A 20,275-nucleotide genomic window follows, 5' to 3' on the forward strand; every position below is an offset into this window, starting at 1 on the left:
ATCACCAGCACACTATAAACAGAATTTTTCTTCTGGTTTTATTTTTAATATTAATATTCTCACACAAAAGTCACCGAAAATAGGGGTAGGATTGGGAAGACCCCTCTGCCCCAGGGACAGAGAGACAGTGCAGTGCGAAGGGGCGGGACTGTAAACCCCCCAACCCCTCCGCAGCCCCAGCGTGGAGAAAAAACTGACAACACGAAAATAGAGCCCCAGAGAAACTCTTCTGGGGTGTCCCTGCACCAGGGAGGCTCTGGCCCTGGGCTGTTTCATGTTTAAAAAGAAAAGGGCGGGGGGAATGGTGGGCGCGAGGGGAAGATCTGTGTTTTTAAAATTGGCCGGGGCTGGGAAGGATGGGGTTCCTTTTCCTCATAGTTTTTTCTTTAAAACTTTTAAATTTTTTTTATTTTATTATTTTTTTACAAAATACCATTTCAGTTCCCACTTCTTCCCCTACAGTACAGGAGTCGCTCACCCTCAGGCAAGGTTGGGGTTGGGACGGGTGGGGCAGGGGACTTGTCCGAGAAAGTGCAGGACGTAGGGGAGGGGAGCGGGTTTGAGCACCATGAGAACCCGGCTGGAGCCGCGGGTGAGTTGGAGACGTTCAGGCCAAACTGGGGCTTAGGGAGAGCCCGGCGGCGTGCGGGCGGGCGGCCCCTGGAAGGATGGGCAGGATGGCTTGGGGGGTGCGGGAGGTCGGGTTTTCCCAAAAATGAATAAATAGGTGAGTGGGACTGTTATAAATTAAAAACAAAACAAACAAAAAAACAGAAAATACAAATCATAACCAAGTGAATAAACAGAGACATGTACAGGGATCACAGCTAGCATTGGAAATAAAAAGAGGTTCTGGGGGAGGGGTAAAGCCCATAGAGAGAATCTCATTAAAAAACCTCGGCTGCCGTAACATCTATGTACATACACGAGCCGCGCGCATCTGCGCCGGGCAGGCGGCTGGCAGGCGTGAGGGAACCCGTATGTGACCCCCGCCGCCGCCGGAGCCTGGTCCTTGTGTCTGTTGCTAGAAAGGCCAAAGTCGGTGAGGGGAGGCGCTGGTGGGCGAGGGGCTGCCAGCCCCCTCCCCCCGTCTCCCTTTTTTTTTTTCCTTTTTTCCTCATATTTGTTAAAAAAAAATTTTTTCTTAATAAATTAAGTGAAGGGGAGCTGCCAATGGGGTGGAAGGGCTGGGCCCGACCCCCTTTCCCGGCCAGAGGCGGGACCTAGGTCCAGCCCAGGCGTGTGCTGGTGGCCCCGCGGCGCCCTGCGGCGGGCAGGCGGGCGGGGCATCCGGCCTCATCGAGACGTGCTGGCGGGGGCCTGCGGAGAAAGCGGCAGGCGGGGGCTCAGTGGCAGGTCGGCCCACCCCACAGCCCGCCCCCACCCCCAGCGGCTGCCCGCCCAGCTCCGCGACGCCGGGGCCTCACCAGCGTAAAGGCGTCGTAGGTCTGCGCCAGCTCCTCCGTGCGGTACTGCTCCAGCACCACCACGCCCTGGAGGCCTGCGCTGCGGCGCCGGGCACAGGCCTCGCAGTGCACTAGGTAAGTGTTGCGGCTGCCGTTCTCACTCGTCACGAACAGGATGTTGAACACCTCCACCTGGGAAAGGAAGGAGTGGTAGTCACCAGATGAAGCGCCCCTGGGGGCTCCCTCCTCCAGGCAAGACGAGGGAAGCGGCCCACTCACGTCGCACTCATTGCAGTAGTAGGCAGGCTCATCCTTGACCCGGCCCTGGTAGGCGATTTTCTTTCCTGCCCGCACCAGGCTCTCCCGTTGCACCTGGCAGTGCTTCATGGACTGTAGGAGGCAGAACCTGACCGAGGGGTAGAGGGGTGCAGGGAGGGGCAGGGGTGGAGAGGGGTGGGTGTGAGGCACGCCTGCCGGCAGGACAGCAACCCTTATCTATTGGGCGCCACCCATGTCCAGGTCACATCCCCTGACCTGGGCTTCTGAAACAATAGAAATTGAAATTTCATGTGTGCCTTTTTCTGTTTGAGCCACTGTCAAATAAAAAACTCGGCAGTAGCCCGGTCACCCACCCCAGCACTGTAACACTGCAGGGAGCATTGGGTAAAGGGTGGGGAGAAAGATGGAAAATGGGGTTCCAATTGACATGCAGGACAAGGGCGGGGACCAGGTCTGGTGGAGATGGGCTCCCACCCAAATAGGACCCTCACTTGATCATCTTGAACAAGTCAGGGTCGCTGATTTTCACGGTACGAGCCACGTTCCAGGACACGTGAATCATGGGCACAATGGATTTGACGTTCTTCACCTCGTTCCACTCATATCGTTCCAGGGCCAGCTGGTACTGATAGGCTGCAGACCAGAGGGGGTCACTACAAGATTCTCAAACCCCCTAGCCCCTTCCTTCACAGCTGGCTGCCTTCCAAGATCCCCACCACAAGCCTCCACCCCTCAAAACTGAGTGGCTCTGTACCCCACTCTCACCGGTGAGGGGCCCAACGTTCCAAGCGATGTTGTTGCACCAGCCGGTGGCCTGCACCCAGTGCACGGTCCCCGCGTTAATCCACACGAGGTCTCCAGGGCGCTGCACGAAGCGGTACACAGGGATATTGGAAGCATAGAGATCATCCAGGATTGGCCACCAGGAACCTGTCAGGTAGTCCACACCGTGCCTACGGGGTGGCCACAGAGTCAGATGGAAACCTGGGGACCCAGAGACGGAACATAGAGGGTGGACCGAGTGTGGGGTGACGGAGCGGGGGCACGCACCGGTCGCAGAAAGCACTGATGGTTTCCCAGTAGTGCTCGTGCACCGCGAACCACTCGCAGTCGCCTGGGCCAATGTTGATGTTGACGGAGCAGAAGTTGTTGTTCTCTTGGTGGCCTGCAGGGGGCAAGAGAGAACGCCTGGCTGGTCTAGACAGAGGAGAGCTCCGATACAAGCCCACCCTTCCACCTTCATTGGCTGACGAAGCAGCATGGACGCCAGCCCCGCCCCCAGTGCGCTTCCCGCACCTGGCGTTCTGCTGCCCGGGACCTTCATGTACAGCTGCACGGTGTTCATGCCCAGGATCGTGTGGCCCACGTGGCTTAGCATGTTACCAGTGGATGTTACCCGCATAAAAGCAGGCAGCTTCAGCAGCTCCTGCAGTTGTGGCTTCCACCTGCGGCAGTCAATAAAAGTGAGAGGCTAAACCTCGATCTGCAGACCCATCAGCACTCATGCCCCAGTTTTGCTAGCCTCTGCCCCACTGACCGCTTGGCATCAGACAGGTCGATGTTGGTGCCAAACTTGATAATGTGATGGTTCTTCGGATCTGGTGCGCTGCTGCAGGGGCAAAGAGCACACATTGGTGGAGAAGCATGAGGAAGGACGGAAATCGTGAAAAGAAGTGCATACTGTACGGTACCTAGGAGGGGTTCCTGTGGTGCTGTCTGGCTCCTCGGACTCCTCATCCTCACTCTCCTTCTCCTCCTGCTTGGCAATAGGCTGGGTCAGTCACCTTCTAGGAGCTCTCCCACAACAGCCCCTCTCTAAGTCCCCTGATCGTACACCCCTGCCTCCCTATGCTCGCCTCTCACCTGCAAGGACTCCTGGAAGGATGACGCCTGGTACTGCGCATACTTGGCAATGGTGGTGTGGGAACGGGAACTCTCACAGGGCCAGATCTGTCGAGTGCCCGTCAGATCCCAGTTCTCATCTGAGGGCTGCTGCACCTGGGTGCGCACCTCCACAGTGTGCTCGCCACTCGCTTCCACCAGAGTCTTGGTGGAGAAAAGGCCCAAGTCTGCAAGGGAGGGCCGAGCAGGGCGTCGGGGCAGAGGCAGAGGGCAGGGAGGAAGGACTCAACTCACTCTGTCCCTTCTTACTCTCCAAGCTCTGACAGACTGAACACAGGCTTCCCCGAGGTCAACCCCGGAGGACCCCAGCACTACAGGAAGCTGGGAAGGTTGGCCAACCATCACCAGCCCTCTTTCTCCCACTGCTGGTCTGAGTTTCAGCCCTGCCACCAGAGTCCTCAGGTGTAGGTGAGGCCACATGTGCACACAAAAGGTGCTTAATGAATGGCAGATTAAGTTATCATTGGAGGCAATAAAAGATTTAGTCAAGTGAAAGCTTAGAATGTGCTTTAAGTAACTCAGTGGAAAGAAAAACATAAGGATATAGAGGAAACAAGATTGACTTTTATGTTTTTATATGGTCCCCTCTACTTTTATGTGTTTGAAATCTTGTACAATAAAGGTCAAAGAAGAAAGGCCCCAATTCATGAGTCTTCAAGGATACTCTACAATCTTCTCATCCTTCATCACCAAGAAAACCACAAGTGATTCTAACCAGGCCCTGAGACACATCCCCTCCTCACATGCTCACTACTGGAGAGAGATGGGAGAAAAGCCTGGGGCCAGCTGCCCTGTCACTCTGAGCACCCTTCCAATATGGCCTACCTGTGACTGAGAAAAGCTCTCTATAGCCACTTTTCTGGGTCTTAAAACTGTGGTGTCTCTCAAAGCATCCCAAAGCCCCAAAGCCTTGCAGCCCACCTCCACGTTCCTGCTCCACACACTCACTTAGCCGCAGGGAACCTGCCAGGCCCCGGATCACGGTGATTGGATTTCGAGGGTCTGTACAGAACTGCAGCAGCACTGGTGAAAAGGCATCCCGTTTGCTTTCCAGCTGAGGGACGACCAGGAGACAGGGTGAGATCAGAGCCCCGCCCCCGGCTCAGAGCACCCCGACAGCCCCCAACGTGGTCTCAGAACCCCGTGGCAGGGGAGCACGTACATAGATGCTGGGTGTGGGTGGGTTGAGTTTTTCCCGAGGCAGCTTCTCCTCAGTGTTGATCTTCGGTTTCACAGACTGAGCAGGGGAAAGGTAGGACTCTCTAAACTTCCCTTTCACCTTGGCATTCCTGCAGGACGACAATAAGATGAGAACAGAAATAGGGTGATTGGGGGAAGGGAGCCTCCCATCTGACCAGGTCAGCAGCCTTGTGGGTGACAACCCTCACTCACTTGCTGGCACGTACGACATCAGCAGCACAGTGGCTGATGGTGAGATCTGCCATGCGCAGCCTCCGCTCTTCCACCTCAGAGGCGATAAAGGTCTCCTTGTCACCACTCTCTACCTTGATCAACCGGATCTTCAGCTCCTTGGGAGGCCCTTCACTAAGTGACCGCAGCTTCAGCATGTCAGCCCGGCTGACACCTGGTGGCCCTGGAGCTTCCTCCCGAGACTTCTTCCCAGGGACAGCGGTTGATGCAGGCGTAGGCTGGGCAGAGGGTGCAGGCGCTGGCGGAGGGGCAGCAGCTGGGGATGGTTTGGCCTTAGAGGCCCCACCAATATCGGGCCGGGCCTTCTCACGACCCTGGATCTCCTCGCTCTGCAGGTCCAGGTTCCCAAGAACCCGGCGGCTTTTTTCTTTGGGGGCCTTGGCCTTGGCCTTTGACCTGCCCTCACGGGGCCGCCGACCCATAATGTCCTTACAGGCCCGCCTATGCCTCTTATGCTCCTTCTGGTGTTCCTTCTGCTGCCGCTTGCTGCTGCCTGGTCCTACAATTGCCACCACCCCACCACTCTCCTCCTTGGCCTGGGCAGGAGGCAGCAGTCGCTCAGTCCCACTGTCCACTGGGTCTGTCGTGTCCACAGGGTCTGACGTGTCCACTGGGCCTGCTGGGTCTGTGGCACTCCAGCCCACCCGCTCCACAAGGGTCTCACAAGCCCGACTGATCTCTTCTAGCACCTCAGACTCAGAACGAGCAGGGGGCAGAGGCAGGGGTGGGGGCGGTGGGGCAGGGTTCATGGGGCCCAGGGCTGGCTCTTCACCTGCCCTGTGCTCCCGGACCCAAGGCCCACCTGAGGTAGAGAACTGAGATGACGAGGAAGCAGAGGGCTGTGGGGAGCCCTGGGCGCTAGGAGCCACTGAGGTTGGAGGTGGGGCGGTAGCACCTGATGTGGGACTGGGGGAATACTGAGTGGTGGGCAAGGGCCCAGGACGGGTAGAAACAGCTGCTCCAGACCCCCGGTAACAGTACTTTTGTCCCTCTAGCACAGAGGCCAAGGATTTGAGCAAGATGGCTGGGCTAGCTGCTGGGGATAGTGGGGCTGGTGGCGGCTGTGGCTGTGGGGGAGGGGGTGGAGGGAACTTGGCTAATGGAGGTGGTGGTGGTAGGGCTGGTGGTGGCTTCTTCTCCTGTTCTTGGGTGGCGGTGGTGGTAGTGGCAGCGGTGGTGGCAACAGTGGTGGTTGGGGCTGTGTCAGTGGGGAATGGAGGCTGCAGGGATGCAAAGGGCTCCTTCAGGGGGGGCGGGGGCGCTGCGCCTGTTTCCTGTTGTTGCTGCTCCTCCTCCTTGCGAATGGATTCATCCAGCATCTTCATGATGTTGGCCAGCCCATCAGGTAGGATCTTGAATTCAGCGGGCTCTTCAAACTGGTCCTCCAGTTGGGTAGAGGGAAAATCAAAGAGTCGCGTGCCTCGGGCAGGCAGTTCCCCAACTGTTGGCTGCACAGGTTGGGGGGCTTTATTCAGGGGGCCTGGAGATGGCCCTGGCCCCACCTCGGGGGTCTTTGGGAAGGAGACCCTAGGCCGAGGGCTCTCCGGGCGCCTGAAGCTTCCTGAGGTATTTTGGTGGCAGGAGGAAGGAGGGGCTGGAGGCAGGGCAAGAGTCAGGGGTCCAAGAGGTGGGTCCTGGGGGCTCAGTGTTGGGCTGGGGGGCCGGGAAAGGGGGTCCATAGTTCTAGCCAAATAGGGAGGTGGGGGGAAGGACACAGGCCCGGTAGGGCTGCTGCTGTGACTGCCATTGCTGCTGCTGCTGCTGCTGCTGGTGGTTGGGGGAGTAGGAGGGGTATGCGAATCCTGAGTGCCCACAGAAAAACGGGGGGCCAGAGGCCCCAAGAAGCCCTCACGGTGCGGGAAAGGTGGTGGAGGAGGGCGAGGGCGTCCCTCAGCCCCAAAGAAAAGATCCTCTATGACCTCTCCATCTTCACGGGCTGACCGGCAGGCCGGGCCCTTCAGCCAGGCAGGGGGATGTGGGGGGCGTAAGAGGCGGGGACAGGGGGGTGGAGGAGGTGAGGGGGGTCCAGGTGGCAGAGACAGATGAGGAGTGGCAGCAGGAGCTGCCAGGAAAGGTTTCCGACTGCTATGTGTCGAGGGCCCCAGGCGGCCTTGGTGAGAGGAGACCTCCAGCGCGGGAGTTTGGTAATGGTCAGCGCCGGGCTGCAAATGAAGGATGGGGTTGGTCAGAGTTTGCTAGAGTCACCTCAGACAAGCACCCACTGATCACCCCACTCCATCTTCCACCTGTGGTGATCACTCACAATGCCTGGGCTCGGTTCCATGCCCCGGAGACCAGTGTTGCTGCTGCTGCTGCTACTGCTGCTGCTGCTGGTGGTGCCAGGGAGGCCGGGGGGCCGGGAAGGGGCGTAAGGCACACAGGCGGTGGTTGCTGCTGGTGAAACGCTGGAGTCCATCCGCGACCTCTGAACTCTGCTCTCTCTAAGGTCACTTCCGGGGGGACGAGTGGCAGGAGGGCAGCCATGGCTCTCTGCTCCTGGGAGGCGGGGGCCTGGGCCTAGGGGTGCAGCCGGGACCAGCCGGTGGCCAGGGGGTTGCGAAGTGTAGGCTGGAGCTGGGTATGGATATGGGTGAGGCAGCGAATGCCGCTGCTCCTAGGGAAAACAAATAACAACACTGAGTGAGGAATGAAGGATACAGAGGCTTGCAAGTGAGGGATAAGGGTCAACAGACAGGTGCCCACCTGGCGCTCTGGGGGTGCCGAACCCTTGCGCTCGGGGCCCCAGGCATCTCCATGCAGGGTACTCCACAGCCCTGGCTTGGTCAGCTGAAATGGAGGGCTGGTGGCTAGGCCAGGCAGGGGTAGGGGTGGTGGTGGTGGTGGCGGTGGTGGTGGCGGCGGTGGTGGCGGTGGTAATGGTGGTGGTGGCAGTGGCAGCCCTGGGGGAAGGCCAGTCTAGAAGAAAAGAGGTGTGAGAATCCCATTCCTTGCCCCAGTTCCTCCCACTCACTGCCTACCTGCCCACATACAACCATACCTGCTCAGAGTTGCAGCCTCTCCTGCGCTTGCCTCCAGGGCTGAGGCCCTCCTCCCCCGAGGGGCCTGAGAGTACGACAGGAGGCACAGGCTGCACCACCGAGGATTCAGCGGCTCGCTTCACTGGGGGACCCCCCCGCTTGGCCCCATAGTTCCGCTTGTGCTGAGGACAAAAAGGGAGGGGAGAGAATGGCTCAAGTGCACACCTGGCCCAGCCCTCTTCCCTAGCCCAACCAGCCCTGGCCTCACCTCAAGGTGCAGCAAGTTCCATACTTGCTCCAGAGGGGGCAGGACCTTGGCTCGGTGCTGGCAGGAGCCAGCATGAAAGTTCCAGAGCTGCGCCTGGAGATGCAGGGGAAGGATGCGAAGGACAGGACAGAAGCACACATGAGATGAGGGCACTGAGCCAGAAGGCACAATCTTTGCCTCTTAGTGTCTTGCCTCGTCTCACCTGCTGTAGTCGGCTGATGTGGGGCCCCAGCTCGGCCAAGCTTCCTCCGTATCGAAGGGCACTGTGGTAGCAGCGCACGGCCTCCTCAGTGTCATGCTCTGACTCATACAGCTGGCCGAGCTGCTCCCACAGCCCTGGCTGGGCCGGCTCCCGCAGCAGTGCCTGCACACAGCCATGCAGGGGTTCCAGCTTTCCATGGAGGGGTCTTGGGGTGGGTGTCCTACGGCGCAAAAGGGGTTGAGAGGAGGGGTTATCAGGGTCAGGGAACTCTTTCAAGGACCCAGTCTTACCTCCTATCCCCAGTACCTTTGAATCCTCACTCACCCTGGAACATAATATGGTTTGTTGGGGTGCCCAGAGCTACTGCCATGAGAAGAGGATAGGGGGGCAGAAAGTGGGGACTGCCCAATGCTGGCAGAGCACCTAGAGAGAGAATGGGTCTGTTAATGTACATCAAGATGGAGCTTTCTTGTCCCTACCGAAGGAAGGATGGGACTGTGGGAATAACAGAAATTGGCTGAGGACTACACTGAGGCCCACAGAATGGCAGAAACCCATAGAATGACAGAGACTGAGGGGCACAGGAGATGGGAAGACAAATTCTTGGAGACAGAAAGATGGACCAGGTTCTCACCTGCCTCCAGGCAGCCATGCACTACGAGGAGGAGGATGGGGTGGGCAGGAGCTCCAGGCCCCAGCACAGCTCAAGCCCCCAAGGGCAAAGGCTTCCCGTGCAGCGCGGGCCCCTGGAGGGTCCACTGCCCGATGCATCCAGCCTGAATCAGGGAAGAGATTACTGTCTTACTGGGGGTACAGCCTGAGCTGCCCATATACACACAGCCAACCCAGCCCTAGTCTTTCCCTTACCAGGTCAGCAGTGGCCCCAGGAGCCCTGGAGATCGGGCACGGCCCCCTGCCCCAGCTCTCTGGGGCGATGGTACCAACTCCAGCCGCTCTGACAGGAGAGCCCACTGCCCCCAGATGGTCGTCCAGGGCCTTTCACAGCTAATTCTATAAAGAGGAGGAAGCAAAGGAGTGAAGTGAACTGGCCAGAACATAGTCAGGGTTCAGGGGCTGGGCTAGCCTGACTGCAGGGCTGTCATCGGCTCAGAGAGTCAGGCCTCGGCTTTCCCTGACAGTAGGCCCACCGGGCCTAAGGAGTCCCTAGAGGCCCAGGAGAGTGGTTAGGAACCCGGTGTAGTAGCAGGGAGTGGGGCAGTCAGTCGGGAGCCCACAGGCGAAGCCGCAGGGGCTTACCCGGCCTCAGGCCTCCGTGGGAGCGTCCTCTCACAGCGTCGGTGAGCTCCAGGAATCCAGCCAATCACAGGACTTCCTCTCTGCCCAGAAAGCCAATCATCAGCCGCATCTCCGCCTCAGTAACAGCCTGCCCGGAACCAATAAGAACTGTGTTAGCCCCGGCTGCTGCGGGCTGGGGGAGGAGGGGCTGCGGAGCCGGACGGACACGCTTGGCCCCGGGTGACCCCAATGTGACCCGGCAGCTCCTACCTAGGGTCTCCATCTCGGACCTGACACCCGGGACCAGCGGGACCTGTAACCGCGTGGGTAGATGCGGCGAGTCACACGCCTGGACTGGCTTGGGGAATAGCTCTCCCCGCAAGTCCCACGCACCTACAGAGCCACCCGTGCTCCCCACTAGTCCACCGGGGAGGCCATCCCTGTCCCACTGCCGTAAGACCAAGGGACTGTAGACAGACGTACTACGTTGACGAAGGCGTCGCTCGCTTTCCTCACTTCAGCTCACCCAGTGCCTGACCTCCCCACTTCGCGTGCCCCTTGCAACAGCTTGGCCAGTCACGTTTATTTCTACGGCACCTAAACCCACGCTGCGATCTGAGCACTCCATTCCCCACCTGACCCCATCCCAAAACAGTCAAGCTCCCAGCCCCATACCCAGTACCTTCAGATCTTCCACTTCTCCTGGCTAAGTCTTCAATACCAAATGACCCCCAAATCAAACCCCAACTTCTGAGAAGTCGCGCACCACGATCCTCAGTGGCCCCTCTCGCGTGGCTCCGGTATCCTCTATGCCCTTCCCTGCTGGGGCCACGCGGTTCCCCACGGCCCACGTGGCCCCCGCCCCCCAAGGGAGGGGGGATTTCGGGGGTTGCCCGTGACGTGGCTACTTGCGCAGCGGAAGCGGCGTGTGTAAGAGTGTGGGGGGGGGTCCTTAGGGAGGGAGGAGGGCGGGGCCCGACAGGCGGTGACATCACCCTTGTCCCACTCTCACCACCCACTCCCTTAAAGAACCAGAACCAGTTTCACTTCCTCCTTCATGCCCCCCCCCCCGCCAACCCCCCCCCCATCCATTCCCTTCGGTGCTGGCTGGACCCACAAAAGGCACAGCGCTCCCCTTTCCTGGGCACCTGGGCAGTTCTTTTTTTCTCCCCTCTCAGACCCCAGGATCTCGGTGCCCGTGCCTCCTCCTCCTCCTACCCGGCGTTCCCTCAAGTAGGGAGCCGGCTCCGTCCCCGGGATCAGTCCATTGAGTCTAGAGTACAAAGAACTGCGAGAGGCGAGTGTCGAGTACAAAGCGGCGGGGGCGGGGCCAGCGCTCCAGCTGGAGCTCAGGCCGGGAAGGAAGCTGGGGGAGAACGAGCAACCAGGGGCTGGGGGCGGCTGGAAACTTCGCCTTCACTGAGAAAAGTCTGCGCTGTGGGGAAATTTCCACCCAGCCCACAAGGGCAAGCGGGTTTCTGGTGAATACAGTCCTCCCTCCACAGAGCGAGGTCGTCAGTTTGCATGCAAGAGCTTGGACCCTACAGGTCCCGACGTGCCACACCCGCCGAGCCCTGGCAGGCACTTAGGCTCTGCGGACCCTTTAGGCAGTTTAGGTGGAATCTCTGCCAGAACTCACTCTCTTCACCATACAGCCTTTTGGTCAGTTACCAAGCTCTGGGACATGTACTGCGCTTCACTACGGCCAAGTATACCCTGGGCGGCTGCTTCCCCTCACCCCGAAAACTATGACCCAGGCATAGGGAACCGGGGGTCCAGATATCAGAGGCACAGATCCCCGCTTGGGAAGTGATGCCGAGGGCGCTACCAGTTACCAGGAAATGAAGCTTCCCCTTCTGCGATGATGACACTTCCCCTCTACCACTTCCCCTTTCCCACGGGGAACTGACTCAGCTTTCCCTAAACCAGCGACGTCCCTCCCTCCAGCCCCTTCCCACCTTTACTCACCCCACCCCCGCCCGAACTCAAAATACAGCAGCCCTCACTAGAGGACAAAAACTTCCTGCATATTAAATTCACACTCACTCTCGCCAACCATTGTGGATCCTTGTCCCCACCTGGGACACGGGCGCGGACCCAGGCGCCTGACTCCCCATCCGCCTCCTGTACAAAGCCCTCCCTCGGGGTCTGATTCAGGCTTGAGGTGGGGGGCCATGAGTCACCCAGAAAACCTTCCCCTATTCCCACTGACTCAGCCCCCGCCTCCCTGAAAACAGACACACAGTCATTGGCAGACACAACTCAGCCCACACACCGCTCACCACGGGTCCCGTGGAATTTCCCCTCTCGTCTTCCCTCACGACGGCCCCTCCCTGCGCCCGGCAGCCCCGATGCCACGCTCACACCTGTTCCCCAGACGCCGGCAGCCAGCTCGCCATCCACTCTCACCTCCACTCTCGCTTTGGGGCAGGAACAGCCCTCCCAGACTCCCAGTGTAACTAACCAAAGGGAGGGGACAACCACGGACAGGCACAAAGACAGACATCCAGACTCCTCAAGGACAGATGAGAGGTAGATGCACACGGTCAAAGTCAGCCTGCAGGGCAGTATACTTGTGGGTCATTCAGCCTCTCCCTCCCGACCCACGGTCCCAGGAGTCAGCAGCTCATAAAGGGTTAACGCCTCTCCAGACGAAGCCACGCCCTCTCCATCCGGGCACTCCCGGCTAAACCCAGCTCCGCCCCCTCCATCCGGGCTCCAGACTCCGGGACTTTAACTGACCCCCCTCCCCCTAGAGCCCCGAGAGAGACCCACTCCATCAATCACACCCACTTAACTCTCTCTGGGCTTGAAGCCCATGAAGCCCCCCCCCCACGAACCGCTCCAGCCGTGCGGGACGCAGAGTAAGGGGCCAGACAGGCTCACCAGACTCACAGGCTGACCTAAGACAAGACCCCGCAAATAGGGTTTTACCGAGCAGGCAGTCAGCAGACACGCTGCACGTGCGCGGAGGTGGGGCCCGTCCAGGAACTGCGCCGCACCCGCTCCCTGCCAGCCCTCATTCTGCCCGGTGGAAGCGAGGAGTTACAGCTCGCTTCTTACCTGGGGGAGGGGGAGGCAGAGGAGAGGGCCGCCGGCTGGGGCTCCGCTGTGACTCAGCCACCCGGGCAGGCCGCCCGCTCGGGATTCCCTTCAGCCTTCCCCCTGCTGGCCCCTCCCCGCCCCCCACCAAGGAGTGACAGTGCCGGCCCGGCCCGCTGTGTGTCACTGCGAGCCTTGTGTCTGCCTCTGACTGGACGGCTGTGTTCAGCAGTCTGTCTGACAAGGTCGGCTGTGTGTGGGTCCCGGTGTGTGTGCCTCCGTGTGCACCTGCCTATCTGCTCATCTTGTCGTCTTCAGTGCCTGTGTCTGACGCGTTCCGTCATTATGTCTGTCTACATGACTCTGCGCGGCTGTCTCTGTCTGTGTGTCTGCCTGGCTCCTGTCTAGGTCTTTTGTCTGGGTCTGCCTCTGCATCACTTTCGTGATCACGTGTGTCTCTGCACATACCCTTCTGTGTTTGCCTTCAGTTCCTGAACAGTCAGGGAAACGCTGGAGCAGACTGACCCTGCTGATTCCTCCCCTCACTCCACTAAATCCTGACGTCTTGCTGGATCAGTGATCCTTCTGTTTGACAAGTATTTGGGTGTCTGTCTGCCTTCATTCAAGATCTGTCCTATTCCTCAGTATCCTTGTTTATCCTCCAGTCCCTGGGGCTCCCATTATAATGACAATTGCTAGCAGTTACTGAATACTTATTATATGCCAGACACTGTGTTAATCACTTTCTATACATTTTAAAAACTCCTCCCCAAAATCTGACGTAGGAGTTACTTTTATACCTAATTTTACAGAGGAGGAAATTGAGGCTTAGGGAGGTCAGGTAACTTGGTCAAGGTCATTCTGCACGAGAATGAAAGAGATGGGCTTCTTTCCAGAGACTCATTCTTACCACCCTTCTATAATGCCTGACCTATTGTCCTACTCTCCCTCTGTTGGTTTTATCCTCACAGGCCACTTCCTGGGTCAGCCTGCCCCTCAGCTCTGCCCCGGGTAACCATCTCAAATGCCTCACGCCCTCTAGAAAAGGTGTGGAGAGGAGACTGTGCTACGGATCTCAGAAGCCATTGGTTTCTTGGCAATGACACTCATTCAGTTAACACATCCATTCAACACAATTCCACTGAGGCACCGCAATGTGCAAACCATCTTGCCAAATAGAGACACGGGGGGGAAAAAAACAATCCCACTCAAAAACTCAAGTGAATAATGGAGAAGAGCAAAGCACAGTCAGAGAACTTAATTTCCTGCCTTAGGTACCATCTTTTCTCCTACAGAGGAATAGGGGGATGGAGCAGGGCTTCAGGCTGAGAACTGGCAGGAGGAGAGAGGTAAGCAGCAGAGGAGTAAACCTTAGGGTGTGAGGGGCAAATGCTGTAGTGCAGTGGGGAGAGAATGGAACAGAAGGGGATCTGGAAGGAAAGGTGAGATGCCAAGACAGCCATGGCAACAGCAGGTTGTTGTAGCCAAATCCAGTATCCAAATCCACAACTCTTATAAGATAAAGCCCTTCCCTCCCCCTCCCCAGAAAAATCCTTCCAGTCTATCTCACCTTTACTTTCAAGCTTGCAAACCCCAGCTTAGTGCAATTCATTAAGCAACTGAGTTGTAGCACTGGGGGGAGATTTTCTGGAGGTAGTGGAGAAGCTGGTGAAGTACAGGGCTGAACCATATTCATAGGCAACAGAGGGAGCTCAATAAACTAGGAAGGCTGAATCACTCAAGCACCATGGTGCGGGGATGCTCAAAGGTGGACTAAATTATTCTGAGGAATGGGCATAATCTAGATCATACCACTCTTCTTCAAGCATGTGGTGCAGAATTGAACTACTGGGGTAGGGCAAGGTGTAGTGCCCAGGGATAGTGCTTACCAGATGGAGTTCAGTGTGTCCTGTCTCATTGGAATCAGTGCCCCAATGGTGGGTTGCAGCAGACCACAGTGGGTGAGGTGGATGGAACTATGGGGCTGGCATGGTGCCTGGGGGAACCTAAAAGAAAGAAGCCAGTTAGAGGTGGGTTCTCTACACCTGGAGAATTTCCCTATCTTTCCCCTTATTGAGGAGAAACCTGGCTCTGTTGGTCAGATGGGATGGGAGAGTCTGTTTCCATGGCAACCAGAAAAAGCCATAAGCAAAGTGGTCCCCCAGCCTTCCCCTTTAGGAAGTAGACTGGACCTGGGTGGGGTAAGGGGAGCATGCTATGGTAACTGTGTAAGTCCACAGTGGCCACCCAACCCATGATCCCTCTTCTGACTGCACCCTCCTGCTGAGAGTCCCTAGCCCCAGAGTAGGCCCGGCTACCTCTGACTAGTGAACACTAAGTCAGTTTCAGTCCTGCCCCCAGGCAAGAAGATCCTCTGCCTTCAGCTCTGCCTCCTCCCTAACCTTATCAAGACACCAGTCAACCCCACCCTCTGGACTCTGCCCCCTCCCCACCCCCTGGCGGGTACAGGCAGGTCTCCAGAGCAGCACAGGTGGCCAGACTAGATGAACAGGCCCAGCAGGAGAAACCTTCCTTCTCAGCAAGGACTGTGACTCTGGTCTTGGGTCTGGAAGTGGCCTTTGCTGCAAGCCTCCCTTCCATATCCTGTTTCCCCATCACCTCCTTCCTCTCTGTGTGGCCCAAGAAGGTGATAGAGGCCCACTCCCTCCTCTCCTAACTCTCAAAAGACAAGCTAGGTCTTTTAAGCCTAAGTCCAAGGCCAAGAATCAGGTGTTCATCCAGGAGTCAGACCTAAGTCTGCCTTCACCTTAAAAGTCACTCCTGAGGGATCTGTATTCTCCTCCTTCAGCCACAGTTCTTTGCCCTTTAAGGACAAAGATTCTTGGGTTCCCTCAGACACTTGCATTCTCAGTCGAGTCTCTCCATCCCCTGGCCTTCTAGCCCCCATCCTTCTCCTGCCCCAGAGACTCGGGCCTTCAGCCCCCAGCCTCCATGATGCAATGTGCAGCAAGCTGCCTGGGCTGCTGATGACACTGCCCCCAGGGAGGTGCTATTTCTGACCCGTGCAAGGCCCCTCACTGGGCTAGGTTAGTGGTCAGCTGAAGGTTAGGGAGGCCAGGCTGGCAAGGTGCTTCTGCTTAGAAAAGAGAACCTGCCAGCACAGAGACACTCAAGAATGTGGGACCAGAGAGAGGGAGAGGGAGGGATGGAGGAAAGGGGGGGTAGGAATCTGTGCCATTCATGTATGTAGTTATGTTGGGGGGAAGGGGATGCTGAGGAGGCTCTAGCCTGGAGAGAGAGGAGTGCCAGTCCTTAGGACAAGCCAAGAGGTAGAGTGAGGGGCAGCCAAGGGGGTCAGTGGTGGGTGTATGGGGTGTCTGGACACCAGGGTGGGGGAGGGGCTAACAGCCATTTAAAGGGCCAGCCCCAGAGCTTTAATCCCTCACCAGTCCTGGCCCAAAGCCGGAGGCTGTAATTCATCTGTCCAACAGCTGGGGTGGGTGTGTTTGGGGGGGGGGGGGCATGTGGACTGGGAGAGGGAGCTGGGGGAGGGGCTGGGGCTTTCTTGTGCACAGAGCCAAACAACAAAAGGGGAAGCTGAAGGACCAGCTCCAATGTGCCTGGGCCAGGCTGCTGACCTGGAGATCTGCGGGTGGCCCCAACCTGGTCACCAACAGGCTATGTAGTTTGGATTGAGTGATTCTTGGCCAAGAAGTCCATGAACCCAAAAGCGGGCCTTGGAGAAAGCCCAGGCTGAATGCTCCCCAAAGCAAGCTGTCACCCCTCCTTGCACTTTCCCAGCAGCAGCAGTCCCAGACCTGGCAGGCCCCACAACAGACTCAGCCCCAAATGCCCTGCTCTTCAGCCAAGCCTCTCTAGACAGGGCCTGCCGGCTCCCCTTCCTGCTGGCACAGGGTGGCAGTGGCCACACCAAGACCGTCCCTTTAAATCATTACCACCCCTGATTGTGTGGACTAACCCTGGGCCCTGCCCCCCAGGCAGGCAGCTGGACACCCCCCTCATGAGTCCCCAGAAATGTGAGGGCCATTTAAAGGGACAACAGAGGCAGCCAGGTTGCTAACCACCCCCACCCAGCACAAACACTCACAGCCCCTTTCCCAAGCGACACAGAGCCCCTTGCCCCTCCAGAGGGCCCCCCAAATTCCGGTTCTCTCCCCACCCCTGGAGACTGCCAGAAGGAGAAAGGGGGCCAGAGTTGGGGGGGCAGAGAACTGGGGGAGCAAGGAAAGGACAGGGACTCCCTCCTTCTAAAGAGCCCCAGGGGACAGGTCGGAAGGAAAGCAAAGCCCACAGAAACAGCGAGACAGAGCCCCAAATGGTGCCATGGGCAGACCTGGGGCGCACAGGCTATCTGTCGGGCTAAAGGAAGGGAGTCGGGCTGCGTGAGACGGCAGCGCGGCCAGCGGGCAACAAGCCCAAGTGGGGTAGATGGAAGAAGGAGGGCCAGGGAAAAGAGGCAAGGCCAGGAGAAAATGAGGAGACGGAAGCAGGGAAAAGGGGTCGTCCGGGAGGGAGTGGAGGAAAATCGGAGAGGAGAGGGCGAGCCAGGCCTGGGTTACCTGCTGGGTGTCTGTCCCCCGGCGGTGCCCCCGGAGTCCGGGTAGGGAGGGGGGAGCAGCAGGGGGGGAGTGGGGGCTGGGGGGGGCGGGGGAGACGGTCCCTCCTCTGCCTCCTGGGCCTGCCCCGGCGCTTGCAGCCTCTGCCTCCCTCCCTCCTCCTCCCCGTCCCCGAGTCCCGGAGTCAAACAAAGAACTGTAGCAGGCTCTCCCCAACCCCCTCCCTCCTCCTCCTCCTCCTCCTCCTCCTCCACCTCCTCCCTTCCCTCCCTCCCCACCAGCAGGCTCCCTCCTCCCTTCCGGTCTCTTCCTTTAACTACCAGCCCCCCCCCCCCCCAGCCCCCAGCACTAGTCTCTCTCCACCCACCCACCCCAACCTTTTACACACCCCTCAGCCTAGCCCCGTCCCCGAAAAGGAAACTGTTAAGTCCCTTTGCAAATTGAAAGGCTCCAGAAAACAACACGGGGAGGGGACTGGGGTCTTGCTTAAAAGTCAAGAACCACAATACAATTATTTTATTTTCACAGCCAGAGGAATAGTCTTGGCTGTTTCTTCTCCAAGAGGTGGAAAAATAATCCTACAGAAAGCAATACAAATCTGACTAAAGCCTTCATCAAATAAAGTGGACAAAGCAGTGGAAGCTAATCCCCATGCCCCTTCCCCTGTCCCCCCCCCCCAAATTAACAAACTCTCCACTTCTCCCTAAAGAATTAAGGTACTGGCCAGTTTAAAGCAGGCCTACCAACTTTAATAATAAAAATAATAACTAACACCATTTAGCAATAAGCATTCATTCAGTGCTCCTTCTGTGCCAGGCACTGTGCTGAGTGCTGTTCATAAATTATCATTTTATCCTCCCAAATGCGGAGAAGGTAGGTACTCTATTGGCATTTAAATTTTCCAGATTAAGAATATGAGGTTCAGAGAGGTTGTGACCTTTCCAAATTCCTATAGCCAGTAAGTGGCAGAGCTGGGAACAGAATGAAGGCTGATCTGATAGGCCAAGCTCTCAGGTATATAAAAAGGGAAACCAATTTTTTCCAATACCATGACCAACCCCAGTACTTAATGGACAAGGGCAGCTATCGACTGAGTCCTCGTCCCTTAAGACAGAGATCCACCTACCTACGCTGGATAAACACACTGATTTCTCAGTGTAATCACTATTTCTTGACCCTTCTCACTGTTGAGTGCAGAGGTGGGGGTGTCATTGATTAAGGTCAGAGATGAGCTGGTGTCCAGAGAATCCCCCATACCACACACAGCCCCTCTTCTGGGGGTAGCCACTTCTCTCACTTCAACCCAAATGAACTCTGGGCCAGCGGAGAGTAGGCAATGCAGGAGGTGAGAAAGTAAAAAGACATCTGTGAGGCTCTTTCAAGGAAGAAGGGGGCTTGGAGAGAAAGCTCTTCTGTGCCAATCTAGGGAAAAGTGACCCAGAGTTCTCTTAGCCCAGCAAAAGGTTGTATAGTCTTTCCACAACACCACACCCGTGCCCCTCCCCCTCACAAAACTCCAGGCCAGGGTTTCCCACCTGCTGGATGCTAAGGCCAAGGGAAGGGAGAGGGGGAAAAGATGGCAAGGGCCTGGATCTGAACTAGGGGCAGAGGTGGGGGGCCGGAATGGAGATGGGAAGAGGCCTCATTGCCTGGCAACCATCCCGGGGCACGTGCACTGGTGACATCATCCCAGGCCACCTCTAACATCGACCTTTGACACCTAGGGGCGGAGAGGGCTAGGCTTCCTGGGAAATAGCCTTAGGAATTCTGGGAACCCAAAAAGGAAGGGAAGGTGGGAGCAAAACCTGCTCCTTCATTTATCTCACCCAGTACGGCTCAATCCCCGGGACTCGAGCCTCTCGGCTCCACCTCTCCACCTCCAGCCCTGACCTCCCAACCCACATTTGTGACGGAGTCCCGACACGCCTCCCGGAGATACTGTGCCTACTCTGTCCTGGGCGAGATTTCGGGTGGGAGGTGGGAGTATGGGGCGGGGGCCGGGTCCCGCGGGACTCCGTTTCCCATCTGTGAGATACCCCGTGCCTCTGCCGGCCGCCAGCCGGGAAGTGTCTGGGTCCCCAACTCTCCTGCCCCTCCCCGCGCTGTTCCAGGGCGGAGTCTGTGGAGTTGAAACCAGGACACGGCAAGAGGAAGAGTTATATAACCCGGAGAAGCCGGGAAGAACGAGTGGAGACGGACACAAACAGCTCGAAAGGAACCGAGGGAGGTCCAAAGAGCCGCTGGGCGAATAAGGAAGAGCATTAGGGATGCGAAGGGTTTTGGTGCATATCAAAGAATTCACGCGAAGGGGCGTGATGGCCGGGAGTCACCTGGGCCGTCCAGGGCTTCCCCGCAGCGCCCTCCCCTGCCACCAACAAACAACAGTTGGGCCCGAGCAAGTGAAACGTCGGGAAGGGGCGCTGAAACCCGTTCGGTTCCTCTTGGGGAGGCAACCTAAGCCAGAGCCCGGGAAGGCAGCAGCGGACCTTATGGAGCCGGAAACCACAGCTCCGTCTAGCCCACCACCTGGGAGAGTGGTGCGCCCCCTGGGAGGTTGGTGGGGAAAAGGTAGTCGGCCCCATCCCACCCAAGGATAGGAATTAATGGCTCGAGATCTCGAGAAAGAAAAGGCGGACCCAGACGTCTGGGTAGGAAGAAGCTGAGGGGCCGGGCCCAGCCCAGCAATATCTAGCAGACTCAACGGTGGGGGGCGGAGAGAGCCGACCCGCGGCGCAAGCGCGGGGTGGGGGGGGGCCCGGATTCCGACGCGTGCGGCGGAGGGAGGGGCAGTGGGCGCGAGCGTGTGGGAGTGCACGTGCTGGTCCCCGGCAGCTACCCTTCCTTTTCTCGACCTCTGCCCCTCCCCTCTCCCTCTTCCTGTCGCTCTTTATTGCCTCCACCACATTGGCTGCCAGAGCCCTGATGTCAGGGACGTCCGCTGGAGCGGATTGGGCAGACGCGAGAGTTCGGGAATTCGGCTCGGTAGTCAAGCC

General features: G+C 58.0%; 1 protein-coding gene and 1 long non-coding RNA gene across 12 annotated transcripts in view; one reads left to right on the forward strand and one right to left on the reverse strand.

The window, feature by feature from the left end:
• Positions 1 to 37: 37 nt before the first annotated feature.
• Positions 38 to 20,275, reverse strand: part of KDM6B (lysine demethylase 6B) — a 22,120-nt gene continuing 1,882 nt past the window's right edge. The window contains exons 2-24 of one of the 10 annotated variants that reach the window (XM_053910350.1): positions 14,634 to 14,750; positions 9,724 to 9,850; positions 9,334 to 9,477; positions 9,101 to 9,242; positions 8,791 to 8,889; positions 8,467 to 8,686; positions 8,265 to 8,357; positions 8,017 to 8,178; positions 7,722 to 7,934; positions 7,282 to 7,632; positions 4,980 to 7,180; positions 4,750 to 4,876; positions 4,536 to 4,641; positions 3,549 to 3,754; positions 3,377 to 3,441; positions 3,223 to 3,294; positions 2,982 to 3,130; positions 2,736 to 2,850; positions 2,451 to 2,638; positions 2,177 to 2,318; positions 1,686 to 1,812; positions 1,428 to 1,598; positions 38 to 1,320 (exon numbers count right to left, since the gene is read on the reverse strand). In XM_053910350.1, the coding sequence (XP_053766325.1) occupies positions 1,297 to 1,320; positions 1,428 to 1,598; positions 1,686 to 1,812; positions 2,177 to 2,318; positions 2,451 to 2,638; positions 2,736 to 2,850; positions 2,982 to 3,130; positions 3,223 to 3,294; positions 3,377 to 3,441; positions 3,549 to 3,754; positions 4,536 to 4,641; positions 4,750 to 4,876; positions 4,980 to 7,180; positions 7,282 to 7,632; positions 7,722 to 7,934; positions 8,017 to 8,178; positions 8,265 to 8,357; positions 8,467 to 8,686; positions 8,791 to 8,889; positions 9,101 to 9,237 (4,968 nt within the window). In that variant the 5' untranslated portion in view covers positions 9,238 to 9,242; positions 9,334 to 9,477; positions 9,724 to 9,850; positions 14,634 to 14,750 and the 3' untranslated portion in view covers positions 38 to 1,296. Of the gene's footprint in view, positions 1,321 to 1,346; positions 1,599 to 1,685; positions 1,813 to 2,176; positions 2,319 to 2,450; positions 2,639 to 2,735; positions 2,851 to 2,981; positions 3,131 to 3,222; positions 3,295 to 3,376; positions 3,442 to 3,548; positions 3,755 to 4,535; positions 4,642 to 4,749; positions 4,877 to 4,979; positions 7,181 to 7,281; positions 7,633 to 7,721; positions 7,935 to 8,016; positions 8,179 to 8,264; positions 8,358 to 8,466; positions 8,687 to 8,790; positions 8,890 to 9,100; positions 9,243 to 9,333; positions 9,478 to 9,723; positions 9,851 to 10,384; positions 10,638 to 10,850; positions 10,958 to 12,166; positions 12,320 to 12,636; positions 12,658 to 12,765; positions 12,896 to 14,633; positions 14,751 to 15,062; positions 15,086 to 15,511; positions 15,621 to 17,285; positions 17,384 to 20,275 lie in introns of those variants that run through there. The other 9 variants (XM_053910342.2, XM_053910343.2, XM_053910344.2 and 6 more) reach the window with 9 other exon arrangements.
• The window catches only part of LOC123480210 (uncharacterized), a 3,848-nt gene continuing 2,966 nt past the window's right edge, over positions 19,394 to 20,275 (forward strand). The window contains exon 1 of one of the 2 annotated variants that reach the window (XR_006656125.2): positions 19,394 to 19,850. This is a non-coding gene — a long non-coding RNA (uncharacterized lncRNA). The remainder of the gene's footprint in view (positions 19,851 to 20,275) is intronic. The other variant, XR_006656124.2, reaches the window with a different exon arrangement.

Source organism: Desmodus rotundus, chromosome 9, assembly GCF_022682495.2.
Source record: "Desmodus rotundus isolate HL8 chromosome 9, HLdesRot8A.1, whole genome shotgun sequence".
Classification (NCBI taxonomy): domain Eukaryota; kingdom Metazoa; phylum Chordata; class Mammalia; order Chiroptera; family Phyllostomidae; genus Desmodus; species Desmodus rotundus.